This window comes from Anarrhichthys ocellatus, unplaced genomic scaffold (genome assembly GCF_004355925.1).
Source record: "Anarrhichthys ocellatus isolate YVR2014 unplaced genomic scaffold, GSC_Weel_1.0 scaffold76, whole genome shotgun sequence".
NCBI classification, from domain to species: Eukaryota; Metazoa; Chordata; class Actinopteri; order Perciformes; family Anarhichadidae; genus Anarrhichthys; species Anarrhichthys ocellatus.
In genome coordinates, this window is record NW_022280106.1 from 635,726 (window position 1) to 654,832 (window position 19,107).

The window sequence follows — 19,107 nt, forward strand, 5'->3', positions numbered from 1 at the left end:
CGTTATATAATGACTGTAAAGACAGAGTCAAAGCAAATCTACGAGGAAACCTTTTTTAAATCACCTTCAGCAGGAAGTGGATCTGTTCTCCAGAGGACCGTATCAGACTATAAAACCTGTCAAGCCTCTCGGCCCTGTCCTCCAGACTGAGCAGTGCGTCTTTTTTGCCCTCCTTCCTGTCAAACATGGGGCTGGCCCAGGACCTCATGCAGCTCTGGATCTGCTCCACGTTATCCTTGCTCCTCTGGAGTCGGCTCTCCAGGTCACAGATGGAGTCTCGCACCTCCTGAATATACTGCCAAACACCTAGAGGGTAATGGTGATGGAGATGGTGGATCAGAGGTCAAAAGAAATGACAATATTTAATAGACAAATATAGAATGGGAGTGTGTTAGAGTGTGTGTCTAAAACAAGAGTAATAAAGCAATTTACATACAGTGTTGTAGTGAACGTCGACGGAAAGCTGATTAAAAACTAAAATGTGGTAAATACAAACCGACTGAGCCTTCAAGGTTTTATGACCCCACCTTCTTATTTTACAAGCATCAATTGACTCTTTTCACTGTTAATACATTTTGTTTGCATTTGTTCTGGTCTTTGTTCCACATTAGGTAACTGACTCACTAAATACAGTGTGCCTCTATACATTAAGTGTGCAAGCTTGATGTTTACCAACTCTCTAACAGTGAAAACATCTGAGTTTATATATAATAAGTATAGTTACGGCCATGATAACCAACTCTGTTTACAATTCTTTTAGTTTCAGCACTGTCTGCACCCGACCAGTAGACTCGTGGTCAGCTGATGACATTATCATCATCTGTAAGATAATGTCAAATGGTGTTAAAGAACTGCAGAACAGAGCATCATTAGTTTTCAATAATCCTCTAATAATGTGCATATATGACTCAGTACGATTTTGTGACAGATACAGCATACTGCACACAGCCAAACTGTAAACAGCTATCTGATGGATCAGAGCTTACTGCAGTCACCATGTTGTTGTCAACACCTCCAATCACCTCACCTTCATCGTCATCACCTGCACATGAAGATGATGTAATATAACAATGTGTCGAAATAAAGCCAGTGACAGCTCTCGTACAATCTTGCTGTAAACATAAATACTACGGTGACACTCGTACAATAGACTGCACAATAGATACTCTGGCACCGTTAGGACTGCGTCAATGGAAGAATTAGAAGGGAACGAGTGTTCTTCCTTTCTTTAGTCTCTGTGATTCCCCGTAAAGACCCACTGATCAGCAGCTCATGTCTCCGAGAGAGAGAGAGAGAGAGAGAGAGAGAGAGAGACAGAGAAAGAGAGAGAGAGAGAAAGAGAGAGAGACAGAGAGAGAGAGAAAGAGAGACAGATTTGATTTTCAAAAAAAGTTTTTATAGATCGAGGACAGATTACAGTCACGTCATCAATTGAGAATACATTATGAAAAACAACTCCTCCACCCACAGAAACATAGCAGCAAATCACACATTAACTAACAGCCTTTTTCTTCAGTAACCTGAAGTACCTTTAGAAGAACCTATGACCTTTAATCAAAGGATTTCTACCTTTATCTCCTTTTTTGTGTGCTTTTCTAAGAACAGTGATATAGTGATATTCAGTTGATATGTTTCATCTCGAAAAGTGTTTATTTCCATCAATGTGTACATATCTGTATCTTGTCCAAGGGTTCCACTCACAGACTCCATGTCTGACTCATAGTCATGCTCCATGTCCTCTCCAGCTGACAGTTAGACACACTGGGTTCTACACTGGTGGAGGCTGCTTCCTCCACGCTTTCTGCTGGCTGGGGCTGTCCAGTCTGAGAGCTGCTGTTCTCTGCAACATCAGCCTGTTGCTCCTCCACTTGGCTCTGCTCCTTCTCATCTTTACCACCAGCCGCCGCGCCTGCAGTACCGCAATCCGCCACCGCGGGCCCGGCCCCAGATCCGCTCGCCGCCGGTGTGCGAGATCAACTGGTTTTGGATTAACTGGTTTATGTTCGAATGCGTAAAGCAGATGTGTGGTAGGAGTGGCCTTTCAGGACCCGCATAGAATAAACAGGAAATAAACATTTAGATCATTTCTCCTCTCTCTTTCACGTAGTTTCTACGGTTTCCTTTGAAAGAATATAAACGGAACACTTTGCTGGAAAATGTAGCCTACTACTCGTTCGCGAGGCTGAACATAAGATGCATGTCCATAGTTTTTAATATAAAACATAAGCGATGTGAGATAGCCTACAGAAATTGAATCACAAGTTAATCTGGGTGGATCGCAGCTTCCCACAGTTGACAGTCATCTGTACGCGGTGTTTGAGCTCATATGTTTAACTCACAGGCTGTATGGATGCACAGACAGGTCTCAAATCGACTTGACATCAGTTAATAATGATATATGATACAAATATAAGACGGACAACAGAGCGTTTCTTAAAGGATTTATTGACGTAAGTATTTTGAACAGGCATCGACACCTACCACTAACTTTCTCATTCACCCTGGTCCTCGTTATGTGTCCTCGGAATCTCAACCACAGCCTCGCGAACAAGTAGTAGGCTACATTTTCCAGCAAAGTGTTCCGTTTATATTCTTTCAAACGAAACCGTAGAAACTACGTGAAAGAGAGAGGAGAAACGATCTAAATGTTTATTTCCTGTTTATTCCATGCGAATCCTGAAAGGCCACTCCTACCACACATCTGCTTTACGCATTCGAACATAAACCAGTTAATCCAAAACCAGTTGATCTCGCACACCGGAAACGGAAAGAGAGAGAGAGAGAGAGAGAGAGAGTGAGAGACAGAGAGAGACAGAGAGCGAGAGAGAGAGACAGAAAGAAAGAAAGAAAGAAAGAGAGACAGAGCGAGAGAGAGAGACAGAGAAAGAAAGAGAGACAGAGAGAGAGAGAGAGAGAGAGATAAAGAGAATTCCGAGATTCTTTAAGTCGACATTAACTGTTTTCTCCACCGCCAGACGAGAATCAGCTTACCATTTAACCCGCCGACAAAGCGCCGGACGGCCGCCGGTCCTAGGTAGGAGAAATTCCACTACCACTACGAAACGATCTCAAGTAAGAGGCTTTTGTCTGTGCAGAGAGTGGTCATAGTGTGTTTGTAACCTTGTTTGTTTTGTTTTAAGTTTAACTATACTATTAACGTGTTATTGTGTATTTGATTGTGTACTGCATGCTACAGCAACAGTAGTTTGAGTTGGTAGCAGGAGCAGTGACAGCGACTCAAACTTTATCAAAAGATTAAAGAAATGAAAGTCACAGAGCTGGTCTAACTGTCTAACTGGCGGCTTGGCATTAAAGATGTCAACAAAGATAACAAAAAATAACCCATGGTGTAGATTACCACTTCAAGGAATAGTTCAGCATTTTGACTTCTCTTAGGCTCATATTCTGTAGATTGACATGCTGGTAACCGTATTTATTAATGTTGGACAGAGCCCGGCTAGCTGTTTACCTTGTTAAGACGTCTTTATGCTAAGCTAAGCTAGGGGTCTGTATTTGACTCACAGACAAGATTGATATTGATTGTCTAATCTTAAATATTAAATAAAATACTGAGCTATTTATTTTAAGGATGAACCATCACAGTCCAGCAATCACTGTCTGGTGCACGCAGCTGCATGCAGAATACATGGTATGTAGATTGATGCCCGTAACGCGGCATCAAAGTTCAACATGTTGCATGAAGCTGAGTGGCGTGCTAGTCAGTCACGCTATGTGCGCACAAATGAACATTGAGCTGTGTATAAAATGAGGACGGTGTGTCAGCATTGCACATAGGTGTTGCTATTGTAGGGGATTCTAAGTACCGTTACACCCATACTGTATCATACTTATTTTGATTGATCCAGAGTATCTAATAATGATCAATGTTCCAACCTTGGCCGTTCCAGGTCAGACATTCTTCTGCCTTTTTGAGCTGAGCGTCGATGTCCCTGAGCTGGCCCTGAACCAGAGGATGCTCCACGTCAAGCACAGAGTGCATCACCTGCAGCCAAACAGTAGGAGAGAGAAACATAGAAAGATGTGATGAGATCTTCAGCTCCCACACTTAAGCCCAACCCTCTGATCCAGAGACTGTTTTAATAATACTTATTGAATACGCAAATTACGTAGCCAATCACGGAGTGCGCGCTGTCATAAATATCCGGGGTAGACAGCTCACTTCCTGTTTACATTTGGTGCCGCCGGACAGCAACTAAACAGCAGCGACAGCGATCTGCGTCATAACTAGACCGTGTGGGTTCTCGCACTAATTCTGCAGTCAGCGGTCAGGTTTTTTGTGAATGAGGGTTCCGGATCATCCGGAGCACCTGTAAAAAGTTTGGATGGCGAGCTACAAGATGGAGATTTCCTTGGACCCCAATTCCCCTTCCTTTCCACAAGAACTGTGGTAGGATCGAACACAAAGATCTCAATGAACTGAACTGAGACTTATGAACTCTATGAGGAATCAACTGAACTGAGACATACGAACTGTATGAGGAAGGAAGAACTGTATGAGGAATCAACTGAACTGACCTATGAGGAATTAACTGAACTATTTATTTTTGTATCTTTTGTTTGGAAAATAATCACAATACAACGCTTGGTTAAACTTATCTGTGACTCTCGGTGGTTCCTTTAAAACAAAACAATTGGGCTCCATAGATGAGCCTAGTATCTAGAAGCATTAAAACTGGTCCTTAAATTCCTTTTACTATAAAAGAAGATCGCACATGTCACAATATACCGTCAGAAAGAATAAATTTATCACAAACAAATATAATGATGTTGCACATCAGATTAAACAGCAGAACCTGGGCTACAAGAATATGTAAGCCATTTTTACATGTTCCAAACACAACTCAAACACCAACTAAATGAATTACCAAATATCAAAATCGATATAGTGCCACCTAGTCAACCCACTCGCCACATTTCTGGCTCTACCGCTGTGGTATTTTAAGCAATACGCAGACATGATACCTCAAAAGAAAGCAGACACTCCACATATTGTGCACATAAACATCAAATCAAGCTACAACAAAGCATCAGCGAGATATGAGCCAAAGAACACCAACAACAGAAATCGCTTCATCAAATGATAGTTGTAAAATTTCTCTTACCTTTGCTGTTTTTCCGTGATATGTATATATATATGTAATTCCACACTGAAATATGTTACAACTACATCCTGTGTTACACTAAAATCATTCCGGGAGTTTCTAGGTGGCTGTGGGTCCAAGCAGGAAGTCTGAGAATGGCCTTGCGTCATAGCCAGCACGTCTCACAGGACGGTGCCCTGCTGATTCTGATTGGCTAACAGTGCTCTCAATCTCATTTTAGTCGATATAGCTAAATTCTATTGGCTCTAAGGCTTCAAATGAGGTGTCAATCACTGAAATCATCCAATGGGTTGCTGAGACAGAGCCCTGCGTACTCACAGGAGGCTGACATCGAGAAAAACTCCAGTACACAGAGAGACACAGAGAGGACTCAAAATTAAGCCAAACTGCTGTATTTGGATGTATTGAACACCATTAGTGATATACAAGTGAAATATATAGTTTGGTACATGAGAAAATTCAAATGGCACACATGTGCCAAACTAGACTGCACGGATAGTTCTAGGCAAGTACCCTACATAAGGGTAAATGTAACCTTGGAGTCATCACAAAAGGAATTGGGTACAACAGGGATGCACACACAAAGCATGTCACCCTCCCGCCCTGCGGATGTCAAAGTGAGAGGAATTGCAGTCTTGTATGAAAACAAATCTTGTATCTACAGACTTAATGGGCTCAAATGGGGGACCACAAAGAGCCTCAAGCACCAACACTGAATCACATAAGGGTACGCTGGACTCTTTCGGTCCACTGCTACAATGCCAATAGTCCAATAAATGGCATATAGGCCTCTAGTGGATGATGCCCTCGAATTCTAGGTCGTTGCCACCACACTTTGGGGCAGACCCATGGCAATTCAATTTGATCTCTCAACAGGCAGGCATGCAGCTGCCACAGTTCTGGGCGTGGATGAATCACCTCCACTGCCACATGAGAGAGAAGGTCCCTCCACAGAGGAAGCTCTTTAGCTCTTTAACCTGGTTCATCCACTTCCTCCCTCCAAGGCTATATAATATTACTTTCTCCATGAAATTTGGAAAAGTATAGTTATTTTGAATACCAGTGTGCCACCCGTACTTTTTCTTTGACTGTAATAGCTACAACGGCCTCCTCTCGGCTGTGCTAAAGGGGAACAGACAGTGTTGTTTGTCAGTTGAGTAAGTTAGTGGCACAGCCAGTGTGATTTGGAGTGGTGTCAGTCACTGTAACACAAGCCGTTTAATGTGTTAATATGACCCGCACCAAAGACTTGGGCAGACCATCAATGTATTAAGAAGAAGGGTTAGGAACGCAGGGTGTACCACCTCAGTCTTAGTCAGCGCTAGAATGCTATTGGCTCACTCTCTGTGTGCAGCAGTTAATGAGCTGACGTGGTTGATTCAGACCACCCCAGACTGAATTATGGCCGATCTCCCCAACGCATATTTCATTGAATATTGGCCATTAACAATCGGCAATCAAGCTTAATTTCACATTATGACGGCTAAACTGTCAAATTCTCAGGTTCACATGCGTATCGGACTGTGAGGGGGATCTGTACGGATAATGGGTCAACTACCTTCAATTTTACCACTATCAGGGCCTCTCTAAGAAGTAATGCGAACACACCCTCAACATCGCATTTTTTTATCATTTGGATAATTTTGACAGGGTTATTGCACAAAAAAAATCCAAGCGCAGAGGATAATTCTGAGAGCAAACCTTTCATGAGCACACAGAAGTAGCCTTAATGTGAGGAGATGGGCTGAATACCATACTGCTTTCAGCCTAACCTAAGCCAACCTTGTTGTATCGGCCCACGGTGAGCTCCAGGTTGGCAACGTACTGCCACAGCTGCCCCCTGGTGGTGTAGATCTGCACCGCAGTTTCAGGTATCGCCTCCGTCTGTCTGGCCAGCAAGTACTTCACTTCCCTCAACACAGACGCCAGCTAGGAGTAGGTTGAAAGGGAAATTAGAAGCACTGGAACACATATCAAGACATTTAGAACAAATTGGGGTTTTAAATTTGATCAGCCAAGGCTGCCGATAGTGTTTGCCAATATTCAACATTTTTACTTTTAAACCCAATTTCACACAAAAAAATATGTTTTAAACATTCAGTACTACAGTTACGATGTTGCTGGTTCCACTTAAAGTCAGATTAACAAGATGTACGTTAGCAATTCTTAAGAGCAGCGTGATCCAACATTACTCCCCTTGAATGAAAAATGTATATACTATCGCGACAAATTAAAAAGACTAACTTTATTTAAAGATGTATACTCTTGTGCAGCTGCAGGCAGGTACGACACTTACTGGAAGATATATATTGATTCATCACCAAACTAATAAATTACTCAAATCCTGTCCACAGTATTTGAAAGGATTACAAGCCTGTCGTGGGTCAGTTTATATTCTTCAGACCTGTGGGTTGAAGTTGACTGAGATCAGCTGAGTGTCTGGGTCCCTGCTGATTAATGGAAGGTTGAGGTTGTACTGAGAACTCTCGCCCACGGACTCTGTCCATGCCTCATAGAGGCTGGTGGAGTATCTGGAATATCAAACACAGGGAACACAATTTGTGATCACAATCAAACAAAATATCTATTATCATAGGAGAAATATTTGTACCTTTTCCGCCAGGGTATAACATTAATTCATATTCCCATTAAATGGCTGGGACTTCTATTTCACTAGGCCACAGGCGTGAAAACGGTTCACATCGAGGACGCTAAAATAAGTTTTAAAAAACAAGCAGCTAAAAGGCATATGATTGAGACATTTTCCCAATCCCCTGAGGTTGTAAACAGAATGAGAGGTGTGATTGGCTCGTCCATATCACACTGACAATAAGGCAGTGAAGGAGCGTTAGATAGGTTAATATGAGGATAAACGCTGATTCAGCTGAGAGAGACTGGGAACAGAGAATATGTCAGGGCTCCATACAGCTATATCAATCTGTAAATACTGTAGCCACGATTATGATGAGAACTTCAGTTCGCACTGTGTGCTCCTTATTGGATTTCTGCTGTGAGCTTCATTTCCTGATAGTGGCACCGCAGACGCAGAGGCAATCAAATGCCATGGTCATGGTCATAAATCACACTGCATTTTGTCTGTGGGGGTAAAGAGTGAGCATGCCCATCCTGTTCCTGCATGGAATATGTACAATAATGAAGGCATTCATCAGAGGCAGCAGCGATGATTATTACAGCATAACAAGTGCTCTAATTTCTGATGGGAGTAAATTGAGGGCAAAGAACTGTTGTTGTTCATCATTCCATTACTCTGGCTGAGGGGACATGAAGGGAAGGAGTGATATTAAGCACGCAAAGTATAAAGAATGGCTGTTTGTCTGGGTGTATGTAGGTGCATCTGTGTGTGCATGCATCTCATCTCATTCATAAAATACTTCTGGGCACTTATGTTAGCATACTTGTAAGGACTTACACTTGATTGATTCCCTAACCTTTAACCTTCCTCAATTTTAACAATTACTGTAACCTTAACACTAATAATCACGTAAGCATTATGAGAATTAAAAAGTGGTGGCCATGGCATATGCATTATTTTCTGCTGCCAATCCTACAATGCAATGCATCACAGTTTAAAGATGCAAAAATGACAGTTAGGATTGGGTCTCTCAAGCAAAGTAAATCACAACAAATGATGATGAATGATGATTCAAAAGGATCCAAAATCTCAATTTACTAGCCATGATTGTTACATAGTCAAGTTGTAACCTTAAAGTGGCCTTGTATACCAGCTGTCAAAACCATTCAAGTATGGAGCAACGACGCTGCTTCACTTCTGCAGGACTGCTTTGAAAGCACGGACTGGGAAGTGTTTGCACAGGGAGCTGACCTGGAGGAGTACACCTCGGCTGTCCTGGCCTACCTACACTTTTGCACTGAGACAGTAACGACCACCAAAACCATCAAAGTGTTCCCAAATCAAAAACCTTGGCTGGACAGAAACGTGCGGTTTCTGCTTGGAGCAAGAGACGCTGCCTTCAGGTCTGGTGACATACCGGCCTATAAAAGTGCCCGGAGGGACCTGAAGAAGGGAATCAAAGAGGCCAAGCGCAGATACAAACAGCGCATTGAGGGACACTTCGAGAACAACGACCCCCGGAGCATGTGGAGAGGTATTAAAACCCTGACTGACTACAAGAGCAGCACCACACAGATCAGTCAGGACAGTGAACTCCCCGACACCCTGAACCGCTTCTTTGCCCGCTTTGATAGACAGCACAGCGGAGCAACAGCTGAGAAGACTCAGCCCAAGGAGGAGCAGACACTCTTCCTCCAGCACCACCAGGTGAGGTCCGCTCTGAGGAGGATCGACATCACCAAGGCAACGGGACCGGACAAAGTGCCGACCAGCTAGCAGAGGTTTTCACTAACATCTTCAACCTCTCCCTGCAACAAGCTGCAGTCCCCACCTGCCTCAAAGCCACCACCATTGTCCCTGTCCCAAAAAAGACCGCAGTCACCTGCCTCAACGACTACCGCCCAGTTGCCCTGACCCCAGTCATCACGAAGTGCTTCGAGAGGATGATACTATCACACATCAAGGACGCCCTCCCAGCAGACCTGGATAGCCACCAGTTTGCGTACCGAGCAAACAGGTCTCCGGAGGACGCGGTCTCCATCACTCTTCATATGGCCCTGTCTCACCTGGAGCACCCTAACACATACATCAGGATGCTCTTCATTGACTTCAGCTCTGCCTTCAACACCATCATCCCCCATAAACTGGTGCGTAAACTCAAAAACCTTGGACTTTCTACATCACTTTGTTCATGGATTCTGGACTTTCTCTCAAACAGACCACAGAATGTCAGGATAGGGAACCTGACATCAACAACCACCATCCTGAACACTGGTGCACCGCAGGGCTGTGTGCTCAGCCCGGCCCTCTTCACCCTCTTCACCCAGGACTGCTCCGCCACATATTCCTCCAACACAATAGTGAAGTTTGCTGACGAAACCACTGTGGTGGGACTCATCTCCAACAACGACGACGAGACACACTACAGACAGGAGGTCCAACATCTGGCTGAGTGGTGCTCGGACAACAACCTGGTCCTTAACACCACCAAGACCAAAGAAGTCATAGTGGACTTCAGGAAATCCAGGAAGACCACACCCTCTCCACTCTACATAAGTGGGGAGGAGGTGGAGAGGGTGGACAGCATCAAATTCCTGGGGCTCCACATCACTAAAGACCTCACTTGGTCCCTGAACACATCCCACCTGGTGAAGAAAGCCCAGCAGAGGCTCTTCTTTCTGAGGAAGCTCAAACAAGCTGGCCTGACCCCTGCACTTCTGGTTAACTTCTACAGAAGCGTGATCGAAAGCATCCTGTGTATGTGCTTTACTGTGTGGTATGCCAGCTGCACAGCAGAGAACAGGAGGGACCTGGCCCGTGTGGTTAGAACAGCACAGAGGATTGTGGGAGTTACCCTGCCTGACCTGGACACTGTGTATGCTGGCCGCCTCCAGAAGAAGGCCAGAAACATCTGCACAGACACCACACACCCGGGTCACTCTCTGTTTGTTCCACTACCATCAGGAAGGAGATACAGGACCATCAAAACCTGGACTAACAGGCTGAGGAACAGCTTCTTCCCCAGAGTGGTTTCCTCCATCACCCCCCCACCGCCACCCACCACCCCACCCAGCTCACAGTGACTATGTTTGCTGAAACAAACATAGTCAATAACACGACACTGTAACCAAGCACATTTTTCACTTTGAAGCCATTGATGCCTGTGCTTTATCTTGTTTCATCTTGTATATATTTATTTAATGTCTTGTTTTTAAATCGTCTTGTCTTAATGTTTTTGTACACTTTTTAACTGTTGCTGCTGTACTGATGAGTCGCCAACTCAATTTCGTTGTATGTTCCTACGATGACAATAAACATCCTTATCCTTATCCTTAGCAAAGGGCAAAATAGGCAGAACACGCTCATGTTGTGGGATTGTTCTCGTCTTTTCTTGGAAAGTATACAAATGGAATATCTCTGTCTCTTTGTCTTTCTGAGACAGTGGGACGCTTCCTCTACCAGGTTTTGATGTTGGATGTGGTCTAAAAGGCTATTTCTCATGTGGCATCAGTGAGCAGCACAGAGCATATGGGATTATAGGAGTCCTGTGAAATAATCTGCAGAGCAGCACCACAGTAATGAGAACATAAATCATGCCTTGAGCCGCATGTCGACATGCTAGTCCACAGGGGCTGCTTCATAAACGTCATACACTCAACAAACAAAATCACAACAGTTCGGTATAAAAACAGCCCTGATGTAAATTAACAGAGGAAGACGTGTCAGAAAGCTTATATCTGATTCATGTTGGCGTTTATGATATTTTTATGATATTTACAGTCCTATTCTGTCACTGTCTATTCTGTTTAACCTTTTTTGTTCTTTTTATTCCTAAACACATACATCTAAGCATGATGACATACAGCGTAATACACTGAGATAAGACCCACACACACCTGTCCAGCAGTTGCATCATCTCCTCATACTTCTGGGTGACCCTGGCTCCCTCTGCAGACTCCAGGAACCTGCAGAGAAGATGAAATTGTACAGCCCATGTAAAGGTTATATCCAATATCTTTTCAGTGTCAATGTTTTTATGAGACCTTTAAATAAGCTCACAGAGCGACTCATTCACACAGAGACCACTGGGAATGCATGACCACACCAAAACTCTTGTTTTAATCTGCTGTGGTGGAGCCCAGAGAGGAGACTCACGGGTGGGACAGGAGTCTGAATTTGGAGAAGGGGATCTGGATGCGCTGCTGTAGCTCCTGGGCCCATCTCAGCCCTCCAGCTACTGCTGGCATATTCTTATTCACTGGGGTCCAACCTGAGGAGGTCAACAATCAGTAGTTACTGTCAGTAACCACAAAGTCCGTGAGCTTGAGCGAAGTTGAAGATTGGGGGAGCTATGCTGGATATTTTGTGGATAAGACAAGTCAATGTACAGATAACACTGATAACAGGGTGAGTTGTCCCGCCCTAACGGATTCAACCAAAGTAAAAGGACATCGAGGGACTTCAACTACCCTCTCATACAGTCCTGTCTATGGGTGTGTTTAATCTTTAAATTGTCCTTAAAGCGTTCTTATGGATCTAATGTTGATTTCACAGTAGAGCTGTGAAAGGAAATGTGGGGAGATGGATATGGCATGGAACAATACTGGACCCAAAACTTGGACAATGTGGTTCAAGAATCTTAAACCTCTGGGCAACCACAATGTCCCGCCCCCTGTCACTCAAACCAAAAAGGGTTGGTTCAATATAAATCACGAAAACATATTACCTCTAGTGCTATCAATTCATGCAGATAGTTTAGATTATATTTCCCCACATTTTAAGATTTTGGTGCCTCCATCCGAAAAACAATGGAGGTGAATGGAAAAAATTTAAATGCAACAGACAACGCTGTTTCATCTTCATACCTAAGACAAACAATCTAGAGGTTGATGTATGCCTACAGAGGTTTGACCTCCCAACCACACTCTGCAGACACTGCTGTCTCATACATCTCTCTGTGAAGTATTGTGTAAAATGCAGCTGTTGTTATGGCTCTCACCCAGCTCCTCTGCAGTTTGGAAGTGTTTGTTGTAGAGGCATTTACAGCAGTCCAGCTCTTTCTCAAACATGGAGACAAGGAGAGGGTATCTGTCCAGAGCATCTGTGGCCACTAAGGGTCGCTCCAGCAAGCTACCAAACATATCCAGAACCTGCAGAAGTCAGATAAGTGAAAGGGCTTTCAATAAATATGTGTGGCTGTATGTGTGTGAGAGAGGAGCAGAGAGAGATTAAGTTCTCAGACCTTGAAGGCGTGCTCCAGTCCGGAGGCATCCTCAAAGGCCTGACAGAAGACAGCTCCTAGTCGTCGGTCTGTGTCATCCACCTTAAGTTTGAACTCCCTCACATCGTCTTCATACTCCTGCAGGGCAGATAGCTCAGCTAGACCGACAGCCAAAACAGCACACAGCAGTGCGCACTAACACAGAGCCAGCACAGCAAATTCCTTTTCACATCTCACTGACTCAAAGTCATCCAGCGGGGAGCACTGACTGGGTCTTACAAGCAGAGTAAATTGCTTTTCTTGCTATAACTCAGGAACATCTTGCTTAAGCAACTAGCACTGAAAAAGCTTAATTGCATTTGGGCAGAGACAGTTTGCTCCACAAACGCTGGCGTGACCAGGCGGAGGGTAAAAAAAAAGAGCATGTAGTAGTATTCAGCTTGTAGCCTGTATCTCGTATTTCATAAAACATTTGTAAAAATTAACTGACCGTCAAAGTTGCTCTACAAAATGAAAGCCTAATTTATCCAGCAGGCAAGTGAACAAAACCCAGTGATCCTAATCCTTCATACCCTGTTGTTGACGTCCAAGCAGTCGTAGGGCTTCTCTGTGAACAATTTGTAAGTTTCCACAAACTCTTGGTGGAGCAACCGGACCTGCTGGCTGAGGGCTCGGCCTCGGACGCCTCCAATCTCCAATTTCTCGAGCTTCAGCAGGTCTACAGCCGTCAACAGGATGTCCTTTAGGGAAAATGGAGGCTAATCAAGCTAAACTGCAGTATCAATGAAAAGAAAGGTCTGATCTTTTGAGTAATGCATAATGTTTCCATACTCACCTTGATGGTCCTGATTCTGTTAATAAAGCGGTCAAGTCTAGAGAAGGCCAACAGTGGGGAAAAGTCCCAAGGCCTCACAGAGCTCCCGTTCCTCTGGTACTGGCTCAGATTGGCCCTCTGGTCCTCATAAGTGCTCCTGAAGAGCTGCAGGATCTCCAGGCTCGTCTGCACCTTCAGGAGACTCTCTAAATCCTCTCCTCTCAGAACCTCTTCTTGGACTACATACACCCGGGCCTTGTGTTGAAGAGCAGTGAAGTTAGTTAGTGGTATAGTAACAGATACATGTTTATCTAATAATCAATAATAATAATCAAGAAAGCCTAACTGTCCTTGGGCACCACACCTCCAACCACCTGACGTACTGGTCTGTATTCTGAATAGGAGACTGCAGCTGTTGGCTACATCTGCTCCTCACCACCTGTACCTGCTACCCTCCTTCTTAGTCTCTTCTTCTTTCTTTGTGTTGTGATAGAGAATTTTCCCTGTGCTAGTACATTTCTACTGTAATTTAGTTTATGTGCCTTACTCACTAACAAAACTATATATGTGACATACAGTATGATTGTGTACCTAGGAGAGTGGTAACAGGACCATATGGGTTATCTCTGCCTTTGCTTTGATAAGAGGGAGTAACTCAATGGGGGTGCAGTTTAACCAGAGAATGTTCCCAGGGGTAATCAAGGGTAATAAAGACAGATGTCTTTGGGTGACACGGCTCAGAAGAGGAATGGGGTGACTGGAGGGGTCAATTGGGAGCTTGAAACTGCTTTGTATTGTTATAATGTAAATACCTGATGTTCCCCCCACCCTGTATGCTGAGATACTTATTCCTCTGCTGATTGCTGATTCCTCTGCAGACTGCGCTGCAGTCTGTATGACGGTGAACGCCTTTTCTGGCCAGAGAATAAATACTTTAAAGACAAACTTCTTTCCTCAATATTTCTTGTTTCAGTATTCAGTATTATTGGACTCACTCGGTACTATTGAATATTTCTTTTCCACCACAGTATTTATACATCTTCTACAAAGATCTTCAACTGATGTGGATGTTATCTTCCTGCCTGGGCGATGTAACTTAGCCTCTGTTTGTTGTATGATATTATGTATGAAACTATCAATTGCATATTTAGAACCCATTTACATGGTTCTCTTTTCAAAAACTAGTAAGATGAAAACAGCGTTTTCCTCCATCTTACAGAATTAGCATTAACTAGCTAAGAAAAGCTGATTAAATGTGCTAGTGACGGTTGCCATTTCAGCCAGCTCAAAAACCTACAGTTTGAAAATTCTATTTGATCGTCATCTTCGAACCCCAGCAGCAAAGCAGGAGCTGTCCTCTCACTCTTCACCTCTTCTGCCGTGTTTACATTGGAACCACGGAGGAACCACAGAGGAACTACAGAGGAACCACAGAGGAACTACAGGTATTCTCTAGATCAGGGGTCTCAAACTCAAGGCCCCTCAAATATCCCCGTAGTCGAAATTCTGAGACAGAAAGTCGAAATTCTGAGACAGAGAGTCAGAATTCTGAGACAGAAAGTCGAAGTTATGAGACAGAAAGTCGAAGTGATGAGATACTTAAACACAACAGTCAGAAGCAGCTCTTTGGCTGGTTACTGTACACTTGAAATGGAAATGTATTGCGAGTACATTGAAGACTACTTTAAACATGGCTTTACAACAGATGAAATACTTCATGTGGGATTGTGCAAACGCACCTTGAAAGGATTTTAAGCTTTGAACAAAGTTATTGTAATAACTTGTGTTTGATATTTGTCTTTGCTATTTTCTTTAATAGTTTGATCTTTGATAGAGTAATGTGGGTTTCTTAACCCTAAATTAAAAGGATTTAAGTTATAATAACAGAAATGTGCTTAAATATATTTTTACATTTATATAACTGCATGTACAATATTTTTACACTTGAATAAACACTAATCAAATGCAGAGACAGTTATTTACCAATATGTTAGGGAGAAGTTACATTTACACAGTCTTACATTTACAACCGGCCCTTTGAGGGTAACCGTGATGCTGATGTGGCCCAGAGTGAAGATGAGTTTGAGACCCCTGCTCTAGATGGATAGCATGTACTCAAGTTTGGAGACTACCAGCTTAGCTTAGTATAAAAACTGGACTTAAAAAGCTAGCCTTCTTTCACCAAAGTTGGCGGTTCGATCCTCGGTTACTACATGTGCTGTGCCGAAGTGTCCCTGAGCAAGACACTGAACCACTAACTGCTCCCCGGGTGCTTCTCAGGGGCAGCCTATATACTAGGGATGGGTCAAATGCAGAGAACAAATGTCCCCACTGCGGGACTAATAAGGGATTTAAATTTTAAAAAAAAAATAAAAAATATGGACCTGCAGTGTAATATAGCCCAGGGACCCTTATTTGGCAGCAAAAAAGGGTCTGCCTCTAAAAAACCGAACAGTAGCATGGAGTGAAAGACTTGTCCCCCTTAAAACCTCAAACCCTCAAGGACTTACTGGCGTCACCTGGTAAGTGGTTGAGTGTGAGAGACTGTGAGGGGTTTAAAGACGAATGGGACAGCACTTTGCTGCAACATATCACGTTACTATGAAAATGACAAAATATATGATGTATAATTGTGGGTATTTATTTTATACTTTGTATTCCCTGATTTGAACGTGTTCCTGGCTCTTTCCTCACAGATGAGGTCATTTCATATAATATATTTACTCGTTTTTATCAAAACAGATTCAATGACAAAATCAAATATTTGATCAATAAATAAATAAATATCCTCTGATTCCAAGTGTTTTTTTTGTTCCATCTTTAACCCGTAATGTTTTTTTCTTACGTCTCCATGCGTCCACTGGTTACCCAGTGTTTAACGTCACATTGCAATGATTTGTGGGTAATTCCCTGAGGCAAAGTCAGCATCCTATGCTGACTTACAGAAAGGGTTCATAAAGGGCTAAAAATGTCTGCCAGAGAGCCTCAAACACTCGATGATTTGACAGTGGGACGGCCCTATACCCTCACGGACTTCGCAGTAGCGCACCTTAAAGTCCGTGAGTCCGTAAGGGTGGAGATTGGGATTTGGCCAATGGCCGAGAAGAACAAAGAAAATAAATCCACCCACAGAAAAAACCTCAGTACCAACCACTCTGTGCTGACAGCTCTTCAGAAACCCCACAGTAATGACTAATTAGCAACAAAGATGGTAACCATAAAACTAAAGGGAACAAGGTCTTGGAATTGATTGAGACTGCAGTTGACCTGCTGTATGAGGAGGTTGGAGGTCTCCTGCAGCAGAACCAGGAGGCGAGCTGGGGTGTTGTAGTATCTGGAGCTGGCCCACACCAGGCACACTGTGTGCATCAGAGGGCCGATATGACACCTCACATCAGGAAATTCTGCACTCTCTATGTCCTCAAACAGATGCTGCAGGGGCCTCAGGTAGGTGCAGATGTCCTTTGCCTCCTCCAAGGCTGGAGAGTGAAGATGTGATCACAATACAACTGCAAAATACTACTTGTGAAAAAGTAAATGGTAGATCATAAATCAGACTTTAGCCCTTCAACCAAGCGCTACACCTCAGAAAGCAGGCTTCATTTCATTTCTTTATATGGTCAGGTGCATAGATTGTGTCATTACCTGCTAGCACATCCTGTTTCATGTCAGTAAAAGCAGGGGAATAGCTGCTCTCCACAGCCTCCAACAGCATCGCCATCTTCTTGACCTTAGAGGCTTCGAGCTGGGAGTGGATGCACTCCAGGTCTGCGTATCTTCAATGGGGAAAAAAGATTTGTCACATTTGCAGAAGGCCACTGGTTTGTGTGTCAGCACTCTAAGGTCCATCACTATGTTTGTGTAAAGTCATTCCTATGTTCTCAACCACAAGCTGTTTTCAGGGTTGCCAACTGTCATGTCAGTCTCAGGGTGTTTCTCACCATGCATGAGCAAATCTCACGTCAAGTCTCAAATCAAATATAATTTTATAGGATACATAGACTGTCTCTGCACACAGGACAAAGTCTTCACATCAGGCTCTTTTCCACATTTGAGCACATTTGTTGCTGTGTTTGTGTAAAGTAATGTTAACCTTCGGTTACTTGTTTTTCGCGAGACAAATGAATTGCTTCTTTTCGCCGCCAGCTCGTTGTCTCCCTGTTTTTGTTCCAGTCTCTGAGCCGGGCTGTGACATGTGGGGGCTCGTCCATTTCTGGTTGACCCGTGTCTGCATTGATGTCAGAGTTCAGCTTTAATATCAGTAGCAGCTGTAGCATGGTAGGCTGTGTGCCTTGTGTTGAATTGGTTGCACAATCTGCTTGATTGGGAGACATTTGAGTGTGGTAAATAGGCTGATTTATTTTGTTTGTGTCGCCGAGCTGTTAGGCTGGTGATTTTGTGTCAGAGTCTGGGTGGTCCTCTCTACACGGTGAGTAAATTGCTGTTCTGTCCCTGTTAGGCTTAAGAGCAGACTCCCTTTGGAGGTCGTTGGGGGTTTCTATAGTGTGGTGATGAAAGTGGTTAGAGCATTTGTCTCGGGGCACGTCCGAGGGTGCAGGTGGGTTGCCAGTAATGGCTGCTTTACCGAGCCTGCAGGTTTTAGTGCGCAAGTACCCACCACAGGTAGCACCTGAAGACTAGGGGGGAGTTTAGGTAGGCTCTGGTTAGGCAGTCAGAGGGACAGGACTACGGTAATGTTTGGCTGTGTATGGGCCGTTTGCTCTCTGGCTGTGGAGTAGGGTAAAGGGTTCTTCCTTCTGTACTTATCGTTTTGTGTGTATTCGGGCTGTGAAAAAATAAGCTATGGCTTCTGTTGAGGACTTTTTAAAAGCTCCATCAGAGGAGTTATTGGAACGTTGTTCACGAGAGCAGTTGGTGAAAATTGCTGAGCATTTTAAGATGGATGTGGGGGTTAAGTGTTTGAAGCAGAACATGAAAAACCTCTTAAAAGAAAATCTGGTTGAAGTGGGTGTTCTCCAGTCTAAGTTGCAGGCTGGTGGTCCCGCCTCCGACACGTTTGCTGCGTCTGCCTCTAGTGGAGCTGGGGTAAGTAATGGTACCGAGTTAACTTTTGAGCAGCGTAAAGAGTTGCTGTTGTTGCAAGTGGAAATTAAAAGACTTGAATTGGAAGAGCACAGCATGCATTTGAGTGATGGTGGCATGGGGCAGGTCTCTGTTGGTTTTTCTGGGTCCTCACGTGCTTTTGATGTTGCTAATAATCTGAGGTTGGTGCATTGCCTTCTCACAGGTAAGGCGCAGCAAGCGTACTCTGCCCTTAGTGTGGCTGCTAGTAAAGTTTATTTGTCTGTCAAGGCTGCAGTGTTAAGAGCCTATGAGTTGGTGCCTGAGGCATACC

General features: G+C 43.8%; 1 protein-coding gene across 2 annotated transcripts in view; it reads right to left on the reverse strand.

Moving 5' to 3' along the window:
* dnah9 (dynein, axonemal, heavy chain 9) overlaps positions 1 to 19,107 on the reverse strand; it is a 147,006-nt gene that overhangs the window by 124,302 nt on the left and 3,597 nt on the right. For both annotated transcript variants that reach the window (XM_031873863.1, XM_031873862.1), the window contains exons 4-15: positions 17,397 to 17,527; positions 17,019 to 17,230; positions 13,773 to 14,006; positions 13,510 to 13,677; positions 12,959 to 13,075; positions 12,716 to 12,866; positions 11,872 to 11,986; positions 11,613 to 11,681; positions 7,528 to 7,654; positions 6,906 to 7,052; positions 3,895 to 4,003; positions 65 to 306 (exon numbers count right to left, since the gene is read on the reverse strand). In XM_031873863.1, coding sequence (XP_031729723.1) covers positions 65 to 306; positions 3,895 to 4,003; positions 6,906 to 7,052; positions 7,528 to 7,654; positions 11,613 to 11,681; positions 11,872 to 11,986; positions 12,716 to 12,866; positions 12,959 to 13,075; positions 13,510 to 13,677; positions 13,773 to 14,006; positions 17,019 to 17,230; positions 17,397 to 17,527 — 1,822 coding nt within the window. The remainder of the gene's footprint in view (positions 1 to 64; positions 307 to 3,894; positions 4,004 to 6,905; positions 7,053 to 7,527; positions 7,655 to 11,612; positions 11,682 to 11,871; positions 11,987 to 12,715; positions 12,867 to 12,958; positions 13,076 to 13,509; positions 13,678 to 13,772; positions 14,007 to 17,018; positions 17,231 to 17,396; positions 17,528 to 19,107) is intronic.